We start from the raw sequence: 19899 nt of genomic DNA, 5'->3' as shown, positions 1-19899 counted from the left end.
CATATTAATATGGTTAATACAACAACTATATTTGTACTGGTGAAGTATTCCTGTTTTTCATTCTCACATGGTACAGCTTGAGGTGAGCACACTGCTATCTACATATTGTTCTGGTTAAAGCTTGCTTTAGTTTCTCTTAGTTTTAGTGATGAAAATCTGGCTGGAGATATTGGTACCTGTACATTAATAAGAACCAGGTGAAAGGAAGTGGTAGTACACGTTTGGCTTTCTTAAATTAAGGACTGGCTATTTGTGTAATATACTGGTACAGCTGTAGTCAAAGTGCAGATAAATCAGGCTTCCTTTTTCCAGAATTTGGACAAAGACATCTTGAATTATTGTTTCCTGACTTCTCATCTGAAGGCATAGAAATACAATGGGTATTGAAGAATTCAATTGTAATTTTGATGTTGCTAAAACTGTGAGGATCGTGATATAATAAGAGTATCGCTGTTCAGAGACCTGAGTTCTTTGTCAATGGTACGTGAGCAGCAACTTTCTTCTCTAGCCAGATGTTTAAGACTGACTTTTTGAGCTGAGCCTCATACTCTTTTAAATGGAAAGCCCATTGCTACCTTTTAGGTACCTGTTATTGTTCATCCCAGGTTAGATCTTTGCAAGTATTACCTCTTGTTCTTGTGAATGTATTAAGGAAAAGATTTGTTCTTAATAGTTTTAGGCAAGACCGGCAGAAGGAAAAAAAGGAAGAGAGGGAGGGAAGAAAGCACTGCAACTAGTATTGAGGTGAGTTTAGGGGCATGATTGCCAGAATGGAGCAGTCTAGTGCATCAGTAACAAGAAGCTGGTCTTCCCATCCAGAAATAGATTGACATTTACTTGGTTCTCCCCCAGTTCTTCTGAAAGGGGCAAGTAAAAAAACAAGTTGAAAGAAACGTTGGTCTCCGGGCACCCAGCAATGAACACAAACGCTTTTTGAATATTTTACCTGAGAAGATCCCAATGTACTGAAATTTGATATCAAAGATGGCATATCTAATCGGCTGCCAAAAAAAGAAAGAGAAGAAAAGAAAAAATGGGTCAAACTCAACTGTTAAGTTTAGCGATGACAATGCCTGGCATGCACTTCAGAAGTTATAATGGTCACTGCTAATTCAGGTTAAAAGAAGACCTGCATTGTGCTGGTGGGAGATGCAAAACAAAACCCATAGGTCTCCTTGTCACAGTCTGTTCATATTTTGAAGCACTAACCTTGGGGGAATTTCTTTTACCAAATTGGAAAGCATGATTACCTTTATTTAGTATAAAAAAGACACACCCTGCACGTGTTGTAGTGTGCGCAAGCAAAACGTGTCTGTCTTAACTGGGTTTTGTTCCTGAACCTTGCCCAGCCTGGGCTGCGGCATGACAATGAATTTTTTCTCCACTTCTAGGAAAAGCTAATATAGTCGCTGAAGGGGGGAGGGGAGGTAGGGGGGTGGTGGTGGAAATAAAGAACACACAGGAGAAGTAGGCGTATCTCACTATCGGCCTCTTCCTTGCAAAAGCTCACCGTTTCAGATAATGCTATGTACAGTAGTCTTCCATATGCTGGCTGGGAGCAAGAGCAGATCGCTTGGAGCCTGCAGCAGAGATGAGCTTGTTGCAGTGTCTGTTTACAAATCAAATATTGGCCTGGCACAGCATGCCCTGGCAGCAGGGCCGTGCACATGCTAAAATTAAAGAGGAAGGCTGGAAAGGGAGGCATTCCTCCTGCTCTGGGCTGGTCTTGTTGGAAGCTGACACAGTATGGCTGCACGGTGTGTGATCAAGCAATAAGGAGACGGGAAAGATCACTTCTCATAGAGAGATTTTTAGAAGGCTGAATCTTACCAAAACAAGTTCACAAAGCTATGTATCTGAAAAGAAGCTCAAGTGAGTGCCACTGACCTGCTGCCAAACCTCTTTGAGGTATTTCTTTCCACATGCTGCTGTTATCCCATCCTGTAAGATGTTCCTCTGCCATAGCTGAGCTTGCTATTTATGCTAGCTTGAAAGTTAAGTGTCCTCATGGATAGGCAAAGGGCAAAATAATTTCACCACTGGTATGTGGAAGACTGGCCAAACGTGTGTATTTTTGGGGCAGCACGGAGTGTGTATATCTGGAACCCTAGCAAAGGGCATTCGGGTTTCTGACCTGGCTTCTGGGGCTGTCATTGCACTGCCTGGCAGAGGGAGCAACATGTGTGGTGCCGTGTCCTGGAGGGGACAATGTAGTAGTCTCCTAGTTGGAATCTCTTAAATCCGTTTTCTGTCAGCAGCAACATTAAAAGTGCTGCTAAAAGGTCCCAGAAGCAGTGGGACTCTTTATAACATAAAAAAGCATCTGGAAGAAGGGTGTCCTCAGTTACTGTTCTAACATAGTAATGAGGAGAAAGTCGGCTAAGTGGGCTGTTTCTGGTGCTTCCATCAGCTGGCACAAACACTCCTGTTCAGCATGCATATTTTATTTAGAGCTACTGACATTCTGGATTCTTGTTGTGAAATTTGCTGCTAGCTTCATGGGGGAAGAGGATGGGTAGGATTTTCTTGTTTGTTTTCTTGGCATTTAAAGTATTTTGCATATCCTCTGGGATGCTGTACTGTTTGTATCCTGTGTTCGTTATTCATAATTTAAGAACCTGTCTTCATAGTACAACATTTGCAGCAGGCCCATTTTTATTCAGTCAGCTCTTGTCTGAAGAGCATCTTGGAGCATCTCTGTGGAGTGCAGCTCTGCTATGCTTTGTGAGAGGGTCCCAACTGTCATGCTTCCATTTTTCCCTTGTTGCTCCTTTTGACTATCTGGATGATGAAAATCATGTCATCAGTGCCTTGTCTTGTGCTTTTCAACACTGAAGCTTTAGTGTGTGGTTGCTTCTGCATGCTGAGCTATTTCTGTTGCCCTGAAACTGAGGACTGGGGTGTAGGAAGCTTGTTGCAATATGAGATTATGAGAGAATGCATATTGATCTCTGCTCCTGCTTTTCCATTTCTTCCATTGCGTTCGACGTACCTTGCTTACCCTAGAAGCTACTCTTGCACATTCATGTGCCAGCTGTTGAGGTTGGGATCCTATCTCCATATCTATCCCAGATGGGTTGTGGTGCAGCTTCCAATGCTTTTGGAGGGCTTTTTTGTATGTTGCCTTTGTTATTTTGGAAGTACTTACTTCAACAGCAGGCATTCTCTCCATCATTATCCCTTCCTACTCAACAAAGATCCAGTTCTGGGAGCGCACAGGAGAAACTTCACTGAGAAGTCCAGTGGCTGTGATGCTGTCACTTCCCAGCTGGGCTGGGCTTTCTTCAGTGCTTGGACTGGCTGATTCACATTTCTTCCAGGCTACAGCTGCAGCCCAGGCTGGATGGGAGCAACTGAACCAGAACACCAGCTGAATATTTTCATTTTTCTTCCTTTGATACTTCCCCATTTGGTTGTTCATAGAATCATTTGAGTTGGAAGGGACCTATAAAGGTCATTTGGTCCAACTCCCCTGCAATGAACAGAGACACCTACAGCTAGACAAGGTTGCTCAGAGCCTTGTTCAGCTTGACCTTGAATGTCTCCAGGGATGGGGTACCCACCATGTCTTTGAACAATCTCCCTGTTGTGCCTGTTGGCTACACTTCGTAAGCTCTGTGAGGCACAGTCTACCTCTTGCCTTTGTTATTCTCGGTTGCTGTTTAAAGCAAAATGTGTGCTCCACTGTGGAGTTGAAATCAAGTTTTCTCCTGCTCCTCTGCTATTTCTTGCTATGTTAAGCTCCAAGTATCATATATTTTTCATTCTTATCCAGATGCCATGAACAGAGATTGAAGAGCTGTGGCTCTAAATAGTCAGTGGGTGAATGACCAAGATTTCTTAGTTCCTCTTACATACCGTCTTCTCTTTCTTCTCGTGTTGATTGCAAAGCACTGAAGTACTCTTTTCATCTGCTTCAAAATCTAGTTCCCCTTCTGCTGGGCTGAGGATTTCACTATGAATCAGAGAAAAATCAGAATGAAGTGTATATTCACACAGGCATAAACTGAGGATTTACATTCTCATTTCCCTTATTTTAAGCAAAAGCTGACTTTTTATATGTCAAAAACTTAAGTTGTAATGTGTTTTTTTTTTTTTTTGAAGAGGAAAAGCTCTTTTGACAAGAGGAGGTAATTCATTCTGTAGTACATGTGAAACTGGCAAATGGCATACAACTTCTTGGTACCCTTCATTATTGTTCACCTTTACTTTTCATTTGTTACTATAGATGTTTTTGTTCCCTATTCAAGGGAATATTGCTGTAGTGAGTTGGAGCACTTTGAGTAGAGGATGACTTGCAGAGCTACCTATGGTGGTGCAGTAGTGAAACAAGACTGGGCTTTTTAGCTGAATGCTTGCAGTGCCCGTGTCGGGACACAAGGGAAATTGCACTGAAAATGAGTGCCCAGCTTTCAGGGAAGAAGGCTTATTTAAAGCAAAGTGTGTTTCTGGCACCTAGTTCTACCAAACCGCTTAGATGCTTCTACCAGAGTGACTTTTTTTAAAGGATAGTTCTAATGGCTCTTTCAGCAGCTAAAACATGATGTATGGGATGGAGCTGATTATTTAGTTTGATTTAAAACTTGACTACAAAATGTAAGACAGACTTATGTGTAAACTTCGCTGTGGAGACCATAGGTCTTCACATAAACTTCGCTGAGGAGCCATAACAGAGCAGGCCTCTGCTGTGGTGTGTTTGATGTCTTGTGCTCTTTCTTTCTACATATGTCTGAGGAACTGTAGGATCTAAATATTTTGCAGGTAACCAGTCCTGTTTGAACTGGGAAACAAACAAACAAAAAAACCAGAACCACCTTGCAACATGTTGGTTTGTAGTTGTGCTTTCCTCTATGATTTCCAGGAACTTCAATTCTCAGGTCATGCAACCATCAAGTAATAACTACCGCAGAGAAAGCAGAACAGTGTAAACTTGCCTCCTTTATGATTGCCTTGGTCTTATTTCTCTTCTCCCAGTTAATAGTGAGGCTGCCCAATAAAATTAGGGAGGTAGTTGGTGACTGATACACCTTGTGGGGCCACAAATGGAAAACTTCCAGTTTTTTTTATAGGAGGCTCTGAACACAAGGAGGTGGACACAGCTTCCTTCCAAAGCACAGTAACACAAGATGTGGGCAACTCGTTTAGCTGTGGCTCTTCTCCTTGGGTTATTCCAGGCATCTGGCTTGTCAGTTGATTGCTCATTCATAACTGATACTTAAAAGTAATTGATAGGCTGCAAGCTGTTAGCTAACATCAGTATTCAAACTGAATTGTTTTGTTTGGAGATGTACAGGTCAAATGGTATCAGCATAGACCATAACGTTGGGATCCTTTAAGCCAGACTTTTGGAATCTCATTGATCTTGCCAAATGTATGTTAACAAAATTTCATGGTAATATCCCTTTAACTTGTGGTGGTGTTCTGAGTAACTTTTATTTTTAGTAATTAGCTTTTTTAAAAAAAGTTTAAATATATGCCTTTGTTTTTACGACTGTCTGCATGTATCTCTGTCTGAATCTGTGTATCTGCTAGACAGCGGTTTGGTTTTTCACCATAAAAATTTTCTACACCCAAAAGCCTCATGATCTTCACTTGCTATGAGGTTCATGTTTCCTCAGCTGGAAACTGTCCAGAGGTTTATAGTAAGTTATGTTTTGACCTGACTGTGTCTCAAAGTAATTCCAGTCCTTGAAACCTGGGACTACTGAAGTCACTGAGCTGCACTTCATCAGTAGCAGCTTCATAGCATAATCTGCATGAAGGTACAGGTGTTCTCTGTGCCAGGATAGTAACAGCGTAGGTGAGGTTGGTTATAGTACCTTTCATGCACTGTCAGCCAGATGGTAGAGTTTTGTGTGAAAACATCCAGCAATCCATATATATAAAATGAAGGTAACCTCTCTGTAATGGTCCCTTACATCTCAGACACCAGTTGCTCAGAGGCAAAGCCTCCTGGTAAGTGTCTGTCTGAACCACAGCAGTGCTGTCACTTGGGCTGCTGGTACGCGTCTTACAGCTGATTTGTTTTTAAGTAAAGGATGGGGGGGCTCTTGTAGTTGTAAATCTAGTAAAACGCTTCAGTCATCTTATGGGTTTTTTTTCCCCATGTTATAAGGAGATCTGAGTTGTTAAGGACATTTCCTGGAAGCTTTTCATCCAGGGTCTTGTACGTAGTAGAATGAATGTCTTGGATGTGAACACCATCTGAGCTCTAATATACTTTATTTTTATCTGTGTTAATCTGAGACCTAAATCCACTTTACAAGATTTCCCTCCGATTTGCTCTATCACTTTCAGATAGTTACAAGCAGATTCTAGAGGAAACGCTTACAGCTGGGATATGGTACACACTTCCAGTATCAAACTTGGATGTGTTTCTAAAGGGCACCACCACAGCTGTAGCAGGATAAGCACTTTTCATATGTAGCCCCTGTGAAATGATCCTTGTGTTGTTGTTGAGAGATTTCTTGGAACTTGCAATTGTTGATGGCTTCTGAAATCAAAAACTGATTTGTCTTAGTCTGACAGGTTTCTTTCATAGTTGCAGGTTTCCAACTTTGCAGAAGCAGGCTTAATTTTTGTTTTAAATGAATGAATGATTATATTGACCTTCATCATATCAGACTAACAGCAGCCCTGTACAGTGATAAGGAAACGGCATCAATAATTTTTTAATAAGTACTGGAAAATAGCTTCAAAAAGTGCCCTTTTCATCTGTTCATACAGCAGAAAAGAGTAAAGTGTGTAGTTGTCCCTAACACTTTTCCCAGTTAAAAATACCACGTTTCTCATTATGGTACTGAGTCAGCAAAATTGGGAAGAGTATAAGGTTTTGGAAAGGGAAGGAAAAATTGAACCATTTTCTTATGGGCTTTTTATGAGAGAGCAGGATGCTAAAGCCTGCCCCATGGAAGAGTTGCATAGCAGGCACTGTGACAGCCCTGTGCTGCAACCATCTAAGGCATAGTGTAGGACCTGTCAAAGGAGCACTGGTTGCATTTAAACAGTGGGGAAAAAAGCACTTGCCTTTATCCCAGCCTGTTTTCCAAACATTCTTTCAAAATTTGCTGTCTCCTGTGCTTTTGTGCAGTCCATCATATAATCTGTTGGGCAACGGATACTCAGTGGGTAGTAATGGTCTCATAGTTAGAGTTTTGTCGTTCCCCCCATGAGTACCCTGTCTTTGGCAAACTCTAAATCAGCTTGTAGAAGCAGAGGTGTGTTTCTGCTTGAGCTGGCGTGGGAGCTGGAGGATCAGCCTGAGATGTGCTACTGCTTTCTGCAGCACCAGAATGCCCAGCTGCTTGCATGGAGCCCTCTGCATGCATCCCGACCTCTCAGGAACACTGGCTGCTGGAATTAGTGATCACCTGGTTTTATAAACTCTGATGTTATCTGTCCCTGCTCCTGTGATTTCAATAGGAGGAGAGAGGGGGATTAATATTGCGGCAGATATTGTGTGTGCTTAATTGCATTCAGATAATGTTGCTTAAATAGTTTTCTCTGTTTTCAAACTTGTTTTCATTTAATTTAGATGAAGGGTGAATAGAAGCTGCCAATTTGGCCATCTCTACATGATTCGTTATTTCATAATACCTGTATCATATTCCCTCTCATTCCTTTCCAAACAGAATTATCTTGCTCCCTTTAATCTCTTTACCGAGGAGGCCACCCATGCATCTAATAAGTTTTTACCTTTCTCTAACCATTTCTCATGCACTCTCTCTAACCTTGGACACTACTTAATGCTATTTGTCAGCATTGATAATACGATCCTCCTTTTTATTTTTTATTTTTTTGGCATCCCCTAACTCCTTAGTGTAACACACACTAATCTTTCCTCCCTATCGCACGATCAGGAGACTTTCCAGCTCAGAGTGTGATGTGGGAACACACAAGCACGCATGAATGCTCAGCCTGCCAAACTGATACCTGGCCTAATTTCTACCTTCAGTGTCGTGGCCCAAAAATTCATTTTGCAATTTCTTCTGTTTTCAGAACTCCCTTGGAAAAACACACTGAGAGAATTCAATAACAAATTTGTATGCTAAAATAGGGGGGGGAGGGAAGAGGGGAGAAGGTTTTTCTGATGCTGATCTTCATTAGTAATGATTTTAACCCATTGCTTACATTTGTTGGATTCCTCATAAGTTTTTCTTTGGAAGCTTATCTTATTCCATCTGTAAATCATGCTAACCATATTGTGTGATTTTTTTTTTTTTTTTTTTTTTGACTTAGCGGATTTAGGTTCTTTTAAATTGTTCTTGAATACTGGTATGGCTTTAAAGCATTTAGTTCTCTCATCTTTTGATTTTATATATGTGTCTGTATAAAAATTTAAAGGGTTGAGCAGTGTTATCTGAAATTAGTTATAAACATGTGGTATGTGAAATCAATTACAAGGGTTGTAGTTATGGTTGAATGTGATGCTCTACCTGAAATCTATTTTCAGTTGCTTATATTTATTTTGCTTAATTTGAAATGTTGAAATTGAAATAAGCCATGTCATCTCTTAACTTACTCTTTCTAATCAGATGCTCCAGATATTGAGTAATAGAGTGAGGGGAAGATGACGCCTGCTGTTCCTCCTTACGGTTCTGGGGAGGGACCTTGGCTTGGGGTAGGAGAGTGGTTCTTTGGTCAGGCAATTAAAAAAGAAATAAAATTAAGAAAATATGTGGTGAGTTGAGGACTTTCAGGAAAACACTCCCCTTTGGTTAGGACTGCCGTGGAAAATTGGATTCTACACCATGCCTCAGCTACCTAGTGCTGGGCAGAAGCTGCTGCAAGTCACCTGTGATGTGTCCCATGGCCGGTTTGTCTTCTGTCAAGAGCTTGGGTTCCCTCTTGCAGAAGTGCAGGGTTCTCCTTGCTGCTTTGTGCAGCTTTGAAGCTGCACTTTGAATGCACAGAAGTGCTGAGCTCTGTGGAAAATGAAGCCCTTGGTGTCCAAATTGGTCACTCAATTAGTAGTTCCTTCTGACAATTTTGGGTTTGTTCTCTGTGGTTCAGTTCTACATTCTTAAAACCCTGGTAATACCACCTAAACAGAACTGTATTATAGGGTAAACTTATTAATAGTTTTGAACATTTGGTTACAACTGTAAGTTCCCAGGAGAAGAATTCACTCCAGGGTTTGTATGGGATGTGGTAAATAAGCCAGAGTTATTGTTTTCAGGCACTGCCTTTCTGGTGTGTGCAAACAATAACTTCAGCAGCTTCCAGACTTATTTTTCTGATTCTTCCAGACTATGGTCGTGGTTTCACGAGACAGTAAACTGGGTACTGAAGGGCCTACAAGATGAAAAACACCATCACCACATGTTGCAATGTGTTGAGCCACTGCAATCTGGCTTTGCCTATTCAAATGCCTTCATAATGTTTTGAAGGAGCAGCCTTGCCCCAGCGGACTTCGTACTGGTTTGGATACTTCATGCCTGTCCTGCTTTGCATCTACAGGAGACCTGTGTGGTCTTGCTTTTTTGATTTAAAAAATAAAATCCAAAAAAGAAGCAAAGGTGCTCAGTTGATGTTCTGGCTTGTGGCAGCAGGCAGGCCAGCCTGGCACTATCTCAGCAGTCTGGAGTTTCCTCATCAGTGGTGCGGCCTTGTCTAATTGCACCTCTCAGAAATGACAGCTTCCTCAGGGATTTATGAGGCGCTTCACATTTAATTTTCTCTGTAAGCCATGCTGTTTGGGCCCCCTACTGGGGACACAAGTTTCAGCAATGAAAGGAGTACATAAGCCAGAAGGAAGCTGCTCTGAATTCCTCGTTGCTGTAAGTTGTGGGGCTGGGTGAGTGCTGGTGGCTCTGCTGAGGCATTGCTTCATGCAATGATGTGCACCAGGGCCTGGTGGGGATTACATTATGTTGTTTTGTTGCATTAATGTAATTTTAAGTTCCATTTTTTTTGTGGACATAAAAATACAGAACAGCTAAGGTGTACAGATGGCATCGGTGTTTCAAGCAGGCTTGAAATCTGGAGCTATACCAGGATTGCCTCACCTAGCTCTTTCCCTTTCTTTCACCTTGACTCTCCTCTCTGAAAACAGAAGCCGCTTTACTAGCATCTTCTTTCCTCATATTGTTGCCAGACCTCTTTTTTCCTTTTTTTTTTTCTTTTTGTTAAATCACCTGGAACACTCAGCATTTGCAGCCAAAAACATCCACGTAGTCTTTTACTGAATGGCCCTAATCTTCTTCTCTCTTTCTGCCTCTGCTACCTGTGATTTCAGTTGCTATCTAATTATAACTCCTCAGCATGCTAGGAGTTGTAGAAATTAAGATGGTGGCACAATGCATTTGTTTTACATGAGCAGATTCTACAGTAATACTGTAAGATTCATATGTTGTGTGTGTGTGAGAAACAGTATGGAAAACTGTTCTTACGGACCTAATGCCTTAAGACTGATCTTTCATGGTACAAGGCAGAAAACCTACAGTAAGAAGGAATGTATGAAATAGTGTGCTCTAAAAGAGCAGGAACAGACTCTTCTGGCATATTCAAAGGCTCCACTTCTAAACCCATGAAATCTACGTGAGAACTGGAATATTTTGATGTGGGCTTCCTGATCTCAGCGCTGCTGAAGAGTAACATTTGCTTGTGAGGCAGCACTTGTAGAGCAGCCGCAATCTGTGGGGCTTGGTGTAGGGTAACGCTGTTTATAATGAAGTCAGAACTGGCTTTTAAAGCCTGATGAATGAAAGTCCACAGTATAAGACTGCGGCTTTTTTGTGTGAGAGACATCTGTGCTATAACAAGAGCAGGAGACCCAATTTAGACAACTGCTAGAACGAGAGCTCAAGAAAAGCGAAGCGAGGACTTTTTTTTTTCCCCCTAGCTTAGATGAAAAGTTTATACAAATAAACTTGTCCTTTCAGCCCCTCATCAGAATTGCTGCTGCACCACCAACTTGGCTTTGAATTTTGTTCTGATGGTCCAACAAGGCTGTACACCAAGAGTGTTATGGAAGAGCAGCTTAAACAAAACATGTTTGTTTTGCAGCAGAATTAGGAGGCTTTGAATTAGAGGAAAAAGACTGGATGAGGAGAAATGTGAAAAAATGAGGGACGCGAACCGAACCTGGCTGTTACAGTAAATAGATGTGAAGCAAGAAACATGCAGGAGTGGATTTCTATGTTTTGCCAGTGAGTTACAATGGTGGGGGGGGAGCTGTCTAGTTTTGAGTAGTTGCAGTGGCTTTTACCAACTGGATCAGCTGGTTCTGATAGTGTTCACAGTAAAGCTTGCTGATCCCTGGAAAATAGATGCATGCACTCCCATCTCCCCCAACCACTTCTCAGAATTTTTTTTCTAATACGTTTCAAATAGTTTGGTTAACAGACTGTCTTGATGGTGCTGCTCACACTTACAACCTCCTTACATGAGCAAGATGAAAATAAGTGTGTGATGGGGACTGTGCTGCTAAGAGCAACTCCACTCAACAGGGATTGTGTATCTTGTTAAAGTTCCAGTTGTCCAAGGAAGCTTATCACAAATCTGCTTGATTTGGTTCAAGTCCATTAAAATGAAAATGGGAACTCCAGTCACTTAGATTAATGCTCTGAGATGCACACTCTGCTCTCCCTCTCTGAGATAGCTCAGAGGAGGATTAAGGAGTAGTATAACTGGAGAACTTCAGATGAAGAGGAGTGGGATGTTGAATGCTGAGTAATTCCTCAGTGGTGGCAAAAGAGCCTTTTGTTTCATGGGGTTATTGGAGTAGATGCATGTCGAACATATTGAGAGCATTTTGATAGCTGACTGTAAGTATACCGAAAGCAGTAGTTCTGGGAGTGCATGTAATACCTTTTGAAATGTTGCATAGTTTCAGCTTGAAAGCATTCCTTTTCCTAGTGAAGGTGTTGACTTTAAAATCTGGTTCTTCATTAAAATGTATTCTTAAGTCAGAACATAAATTTAGTATGGAAATAAATTGCAAAACATTGTTTAACTTTTATTTCAGTATTGCTCTTCTCTCGTATGAATGAAATGAAATTCAGTAATTTTTGAAATTACGCAGCTTTTGGCCAGGGTGGGCTGCGGAGTAATGTAATCAAAATTTGTTATAAATCACTAAAACATTAGCTCACACTTGTAATGCAGTCTTTTGTGTAATACAGCACTGGTGTTGACATACTGTAGGGACAAAAAATTGCTTTTTTCTGACTAATGAACTCTTCAGTATCCTGTTTCCAGTAAACATCTCAAAGTGGGTCTCTGAGCCAGGGACTTGGCTTGCTTTTGCTTGTTTTGAAGCACTCATTCCTGCTCATCTGTTGATTTCAACTGAGGAAAAATTATCATTTGGGCCATCTCTAGCAGAAAGCTTTTCACTAGTCACATGCAGTGACTCTCCAGGCTTGTGCTGATGTGCAGCCCTGAGTTGTCAGACCTCCCAGGTCCCACTTGTCTTGGTGATCACTTAAATGGGCTCCAAAGGCTTTCCCCCAGGCTTCTCATTTCTTCCGATGCCCTGGAAATTCTCTGCTTTCAGAAGTATTTAGTGAATTTCAGAGTAAATGTGTTCTTAAGTAGTTTCAAACTCTAGAATTTGAGGAGTAGCAGAAAAAACTCTTTTAAGGAATCACAAAGGCTTTTCTTACTTCTTAGTTTAAATTGGTTGCTTCTGCAGCATCATTTTAATTCTCAAAACAAAACACTAGACACAAGAGAGCACAGTGGTATCCTTGTGTTCTGTGTTAGCTACTGGTGTAGCCACTGTTCGATGGAACAGTATTTCTCAGCAGGAGTAAAGTCAAGTTCACACCATCTGGATTTTAGAAGGGTTGTCAGTGGGTATTTTGATGTTTTTATTTGAATGCTCTGATACCTTGATTTTTCTAAAGATATAATTGTTTCTTGCCCTTTCGTTTTCCAATTGACTGGACTAAAATTAATTATGCCTGATAAAACTACTTTATTCAGACTGCCTCTTGTGTTTTTTTTCCCACTTGTTTTCTTCCTGGCTTTCTACCAATGGACAAATGAAGTGTGACCCTCGATAACTGTGTGGATGCTCTTGCTGTTGATTCCTTTAGAATGGAGAATAACACTTTTCTATGAAACCAAAGAGTAATTATTCCTGACTCTGTCTTGCCCCGCACTGCAAACAGGTGGTTTCAAGGTTTATTTTCAAAAGGTTGGGACTTAGGTATTATATTTCTTCAGCTGTGTTCTTCATTTTTCAAATTTGTCAAATTTTGTGTGGATTTTCTGAATTTAGAACAAATGTAAGCAATGCATGCTTACTCTTTCCAAGCTGATATGATTTATAGCTTATCAGAGAAGTTGTCTTGAATGCTCACGTTCTGATAAAATCGTAAATTGTAGTGTAATTGCAGTCTTTTTTTTTTTTTTTTTTTTGTTAATAATTGTGAAATTGAAACCTTTTCTTTCTTTTCCCCCGATAGGTATTGGACAGTTTGTTAGCTCAGTATGGAACAGTGGAGAACTGTGAGCAAGGTAGGCACTCCGACCTCAAATTGCTTTTAAATTTGTAGTAAGAAGTGAATACATGCTAAATTTACCCTCTTTCCTTTTGTTTCCCTCTCTAGTGAACACTGACACAGAGACTGCAGTTGTAAATGTAACATATGGCAATAAGGACCAGGCTAGACAGTAAGTATCTTGGTATTTGCTGCTGTAGGCAGGCTTGCATGTTGAAGCTCATGTTCAGATTTTATATGCATCTTTTCTTCTGATTAATCTACCAGTAAAATGATCACGAGTGATATCATTTAAGAAAACCTCTTTGCCAAGTTTTGTGTGCTTTACCTTAGTGTTTGCTATTTTCTGTCATCAACTTTTCCTACACGTTCAGAGTGTGTGTGTGTGTGTGTGTGTGTGTGTGTGAGAGAGAGATAAAACTGAAAATCTGGGTAAAATTATTTGTGTAGGGAGGGTAGAAAGACCATTGATCAGCCAGAAGCAGGGGATGGGAGGATTCTTCTCTCTGTTTGCTTGTGATTATGGCTTTTGTCAAGCTTATGACTCTCTCAGAATGGTTGGTGACCCAGCACAAGCCGTTACTCTATAGCTGATTTGCTTATACCTGCTTATTTTGTTTACTTATGTCTTCAGTAATCAATGATTTTTTTTATCTAGATCTTAAAATTCAAAACCAAAATGTTTTCTTAACCAACAGTTGTATCCTTTCCCTTTAAACATTGATATTATTTATTGTGCTATAGGTTTAAGTTTGCTTTTCCTTTGTAGCTAGGAACTTAAGTCCTTTTTCTTAATTTCTAATTTGGAGACTCAAACATTTTTTTTTTTTCCCCCTCCTTTTTAACCATAGCTGGTTAAACAAAACCATACCCAAGGGAATAGCCTACAATGAATTTCTTTTTTTAACTTTGAAATTTCTGCCACCTTGTGGCTAACTAGAATGAGCATTAAAGATGTAGGCTATGCTGATGGTATGCATTAATACAAAATTACAAATGAAATAAATTTGTACACTTAAGCATTTGAGTTCCATGCAACTTGAAAGCAACACAAGTCATATTTCCAAATGTTAGGTTGCTTGTTAGTATATTCTAAATAGATGTGATGGGAAAGTTGTCAGTAGTTTTCCTAGTATATATTGGAACTGAAGGAAACTACTTTTCTTCAAATCACCATTGAACTTACCTCCTCAAAACTTGAGTTATTTTCCTCTCTGTGATCTTTTGTTGTTTTTAATTCTGCTGCAAAATAATTTAAAAATATGCTGAATTTCTTGTTCTGAAGGGGTCCAGTGGTGCAGTGTTAGAAATTGGTTGTAAGTTACCTCTTTGAAAATGTAATAAGGAAGTACCAAAAGTACCATGGAAAGAAGCATGATGCATTAATTTGCTCTGTCATCTGCGATGTGGTTTCCTGGATTTGTACACTACGTTCTGAAGCTGAGGACAACAAAGTGCAATTTCTTTTCCTTTAGACAATATTTGTTAAATTTTGTGGGTAACACTGAGAAAATGCCACAATAAGTCGAGCCTGTGAGGAAGTGATTGAGATTAAAAACAAATAATTTGATTTGGCATGAGAAATTGCATGAAAAAATAATTGAAGGTACCTTGAGTTTGAAGCAGGTGATTTAGTATCCATCATAGACATTGGTGGAGGAGCAGATGTAGTGCAAGATGAATGATGACATGTAGTGTTTGCCTTGAGCATGTAGGGCAAGTGCATGAGCCTTGATTTGCTTTTGTGAATACTGTGACAGAGACTCAGGTCTACCTAAGGGATTAGTTAATTTTATGCCAAGAAAATTCTGGTTCGGGTTGTTTGGGTTCAGGTTGCAACTCTTCAGCCACTAAAAAAAAAAATACAACCCAAGTGGCCAGATGGATGTTCTTCTGTGAAAGCAGTGAGGAATTGCAAGGTGGAATCACCACAGGGCACGTGTGGCTGATCTCTAGGGACACCGGTGGTGTTTCAGTCGAATGTTTTTGCGAGACATGACTTAGTTGTGCTTTTTGTATGGTTGTGGTAGACAGCAGTGGCTTCAGAAGGGAGGAGTGGTACATGAGTGCTTGACATCTGGTAGAAGTCAGCATTGGTCAGCCCATGCAGTACCAGGAGTAACAAGAAACTCTTATTTGAAAGTTGCTCAGGCTGGTTGGGAATCAACAGCTAACAAAAAGTTTTGCATTTTGAGATAAAGCAGCTTAAGGCAAATACTGCTATTAGCAGTGATGCTAGGCACAAAGACAAAGAGATCATACAATTCCTATGGTGCTGTATGCAGTGGCTCCCCGGTTCTCAGTGTGTTTTACACTTTTTGCAACACGTGCTAACCTCACGGTTGGTGACTGACAAAACAGGCTAAGCTGGCTGCTTCCCTTGTGGATAGAAGGGACTGTGTACTGATGGAACGGCGCAGTGATGGTGCTGCACCACAGCCTGGTTCTGATTTAAACTTCTGATATGCAGTTTAAACACGTGGCGTGTATTGTTTGAAGGATGTTACTTTTGAATATAACTCTTAGTCTTAGCCAGTTGGGAAACTGAACTTTCCTCTGTCTTAACTGCTGTGGCAGAGGTTTTCTTCTCCCCCATTTTCTGGGCTGGTGCTGTAGTTTTGGCTTTAAATTGAAGGAGTTGAGAGCTGAGTCCAAAGTGGCAATGCTACGCCATTGCAACGAGCAGGAGAATAAGCCAGGCCAACCAGAATAGTGACAAATGTTCCTTAGCTACTTCTGACAACCACAGCATCATGAGTCAGGATGGCAGCCATCTCAAGGGCATGTAGAAATTGCTCACCTCTAGAGAAACCTGTGTACTCTGCTCCCTTTACTTCTCTTAAGTGCATGTATACCAGTGTACACAACATGAGAAGTAAACAGGAAGAATTAGGAATCTTTGTGCGGTCACAGAGCCATGGTCTCATTGCAATCACAGCAACTTTGTGAGACAGCTCATGTGACTGGAATGCTTCATGAACGTCTATGTACTTTTTAGGAAAGTCAGACTGGTTAGGCAAAGAGGTTTGCTGAGAGACACAGGGCAAGCAGTAAGATCTCTGCTCCCAGGATAGTGAGGAGAAATCTGGGACTGTCTGGGGAGCTCTGTGACCTCAAACCACTCCTCCTGCAAGTGACTAGAAGGAGGAGAGAGTTGTTCCAACTCAAAGCCCTGTAATTCCCATAAATTAGAGAGAGTCTTAAGAAGTATACATGCACTGCTCTTAAACATGCAGTTACTGTTGTGATGGATTCTGGAATATCTGGGAGAGGAGTAGAGAGGGCAAGTGGCAGAGCCCAGATCATACAGTGCTGGCTGGGTGTTCAGCCTGAAACCTGTGTGTTTTGAGGTGACCTGCTGGCTATAGGGCCCTCTTCTTCTTCCCTTGTTGATCCAGAATGGGCTGACCATGTCTCTGTGGCCACCTCTGTGGCTGTCATCATCACAGTCATGCTGCCTCTTCTTTCTCTCCCCAAAATGTTCCAGAGCGTAAGCACTGATTGCTACAGAATTTAGCTCTGTCAGGTTTTTGGAAGGGATTTCCATACAAAGCTGGTCTTCTGTCTGTGGAGTGGGTGCCTGTTATTTCAGGATGGGGCTGGATGACCATTTTTTATATCTTGTTTTTCAGCTCATCACTGAGCTATGGCTGCTGATTGTGTCTCATAGTCATAACTGATGGCATGTTTTAACTACTGGCTGTGATGTGAGGCACTCAGGGTCTGTATCTTAGCAGATACAAGCAGATATACTTAAGATGCTGGTGATAGCCTTTTAATGAGAGCATATACAAAACAAAACAAATGTTGTTACCCCTTTCAGCGAAGCACAAAGCTGTGTGTGCATACAAGGAAGCATCTTTGACAAATGGGTAAGAGTTCACATAACTAATATTTTCATATACCATCATGGATCAGGACTAACGTTGCCATAGGAACGATAAGACTGAGAATTCTAAATGGTATGTGATTATAAGCTAAGATTTGTCTTTTGCTTTGTTTTTATTTTCAGAAATACTAATGAGAACTATATTTTTACTTAATGTGAAAAAAAAAATTTCAGCCAAAGAAAGATTACTACGTAAATCTGTCGTCTTGGTATGCAAATGTATCTGCTTAGGGAGGAAAAATGAAGGGTAGTGTACATACAAGCTGCATGTGGGAGTGAAATGTGTTCTCCTTCTAGTGTTTAGCATCATCATGCTATCCATGGATGAATGATTTCCCGCACAAGATTTGATGCTGCTTCTGTATTCGTTAATTTAGAATGTTTAACTTCCACTAGTATCAGAAGGTAGAAGGCTGGTCAAATATCTTCTCATAGGAAGCTCACAAGAGGACAGCAGTGAGATGTAATTTTGATGGGAGGAAAAACTCAACTGACTGCATAACAAAGTATTTGTTTAGTGGCTTCATCCTCACAAAGCAATCCTCTTTTGAGTAGGTCTTACCTGAACACAAGCCAAGCTGTAGTACAATCTAACAGAGCATAGGCAGTGGTTGTTGCAAAATTTAGTTTTAAATTAAAAAAAAAAAAAAAAAAAGGAACTACAATGAGATTTCTGCCAGCTCTTGCTGGCATTTGAAAGGTAAACGCTTTCAGTTTTCCCCATTGTCTTAATTTAAAAAAAAAAAAAAAATTTTTGGGGCATGGAAGTTACTACTTGGCGAGGAAGCTTACTGAAGGTTTCTCCACCTCTGTACTCATTAGGTCTCTCTGAGGCTTTTAGCCCTCGTGTAAAAGATGGTGGGTACCAGCAATGACTTTTGACAGAGGTAACCTGTGACATCTTCTTAGCTGTGATCATGGGAGGGGTGATCCTTAGCTCTGTTTGGGAAAGGAAAGGCCTTTGTTGAAAGGCAGAGGTGGTGTAGTTTGAGGTTCTGAGGTGATCATCGTATGAGAGGATATACTTGGAAGAAGGGAGTAGATTTAATGTGTCTTTTGGTGGACTGCAGAAATGGCAATAGGTATGGCATGGTGGGGATCTCCTGTAGCCTTGACTAAGGCAGGTGCCACGGGTGGCAGGAAGAAGTACTCCCTTGCTGTCCTCTGCATCTTACGTCTCTCACAGGGGGTGGAGTTGGCTCTCCTCGTGGCAAGTGCTGATGTTTCTTTCTGTGATGCTGGTACCAGAGCAAGCTTAGGAAACCTGTGGTTTTGAATTACTGCCTTCTTTTTTTCCTGAAGTAGTGCTTCGATGCCTGTAAAATTTTCGTCTAGTTCTGATACTGAAGGAATGCTGAAGAAACTGTAATCTTACCTGATTACAGCCTTGTTACGTGCCATAAAATTGATTAAAAACTATGTTCAGAGCAATTAAATAAAGGTGTAATGGTATTATGGCAGTATATTAAGAAGCTAGTGTTTTCTGACTCTTCTTCTGACTTCTTATCACTTGATCAAATTGGATTATAAAACAAACCAGCCTGTAAAATATGGAGATGTCCGATTCAGACAGTGAATTCCTTATTGTAAACTTTTCTCTCAACATATCTAAACTAGTTAAACCACTGATGCCACTGAATATTTCTACGTGCTCAGGTGCACACCACTGCTATCTAACTTGAGAAGCAAACTTTAAATCGTGCTTGCTTTCAAATGCCTGCTCAAAACCATCCTGTCCAGTATTTGATATTTTTTTCTCCCTTCTCATCATATGGCTTTGGTAGCCAGGGAGGATTGTGTACTGCTGATATGATTGTTTTTTACCAAAATGGAAAATGAGCTTTTCTCAGTTTGTTTTGAATTTTAGGTTGTATAGAATATCTCATAGAAGTGCTTAACAGTTTATAAATTGCTTTTAAGCAGAAAAACTCAAGTTCTTTCCAGAGGAAGTACGGTATTTATCTATTGTTACTTTATAATATTTGTTGTGACAACATGATGTGTCTGTAGGTTGGTTGCAAACAAAAGCCTAGTCTTTTCCTCCCCTGTTACTTCTGAGAAGAGTGGGATGCCTCTTGCACTGATTTAATGTAGGATTTTGTAAGTGTTGGGATTCTGGCCTAGGAAGTTTTAAAGCCAGAGAAGCTGGAAGCATTTTAGGAAAGAAGCAGTGTCTGAACTTGTCAAATGAATGCATGGAAGGGAATGAGCTGGTATAAATGTCAATCTGCTGCCTACCAGCAGCACGTTGGCAAAATGGTTGGTGCTCATCTCTTCAACATCTTGAAGTTTGATTCCAAAAGAAACAGGGCTTGGGCAACTGCACTGGCTGATGGTGCCATTCCCCTTCCCCACAGCTCTTCAGCTTCTTGACTGAATTCAGAAAAATTCAAACCATAAATAGAGGTTGCAGATATTTGCAATCAGTGAGAACTCTCAGGTTAGATAAGAAGACTTCACACCCCTTCCCCAAATAATATCTCCACCAAGAGGGACTTTGATGAAATGCCTTTTCAGTGTTGCTACTCTGTGTTGAAGCTCAGACTTGAGAGACAAATC

General features: G+C 40.7%; 1 protein-coding gene across 1 annotated transcript in view; it reads left to right on the top strand.

Annotated features, from left to right (window-relative positions):
• Positions 1-19899, top strand: part of IGF2BP3 (insulin like growth factor 2 mRNA binding protein 3) — a 104858-nt gene that overhangs the window by 49686 nt on the left and 35273 nt on the right. The window contains exons 5-6 of the mRNA XM_085226191.1: positions 13416-13467; positions 13560-13623. Of these exons, the coding sequence (XP_085082317.1) occupies positions 13416-13467; positions 13560-13623 (116 nt within the window). The remainder of the gene's footprint in view (positions 1-13415; positions 13468-13559; positions 13624-19899) is intronic.

The sequence above is a fragment of the Meleagris gallopavo genome, chromosome 6 (assembly GCF_905368555.1).
Source record: "Meleagris gallopavo chromosome 6, MGAL_WU_HG_1.1, whole genome shotgun sequence".
Taxonomy (NCBI): domain Eukaryota; kingdom Metazoa; phylum Chordata; class Aves; order Galliformes; family Phasianidae; genus Meleagris; species Meleagris gallopavo.
Note: the sequence above shows the minus strand (reverse complement) of the source record. Positions and strands in the feature narration are given on the sequence as shown.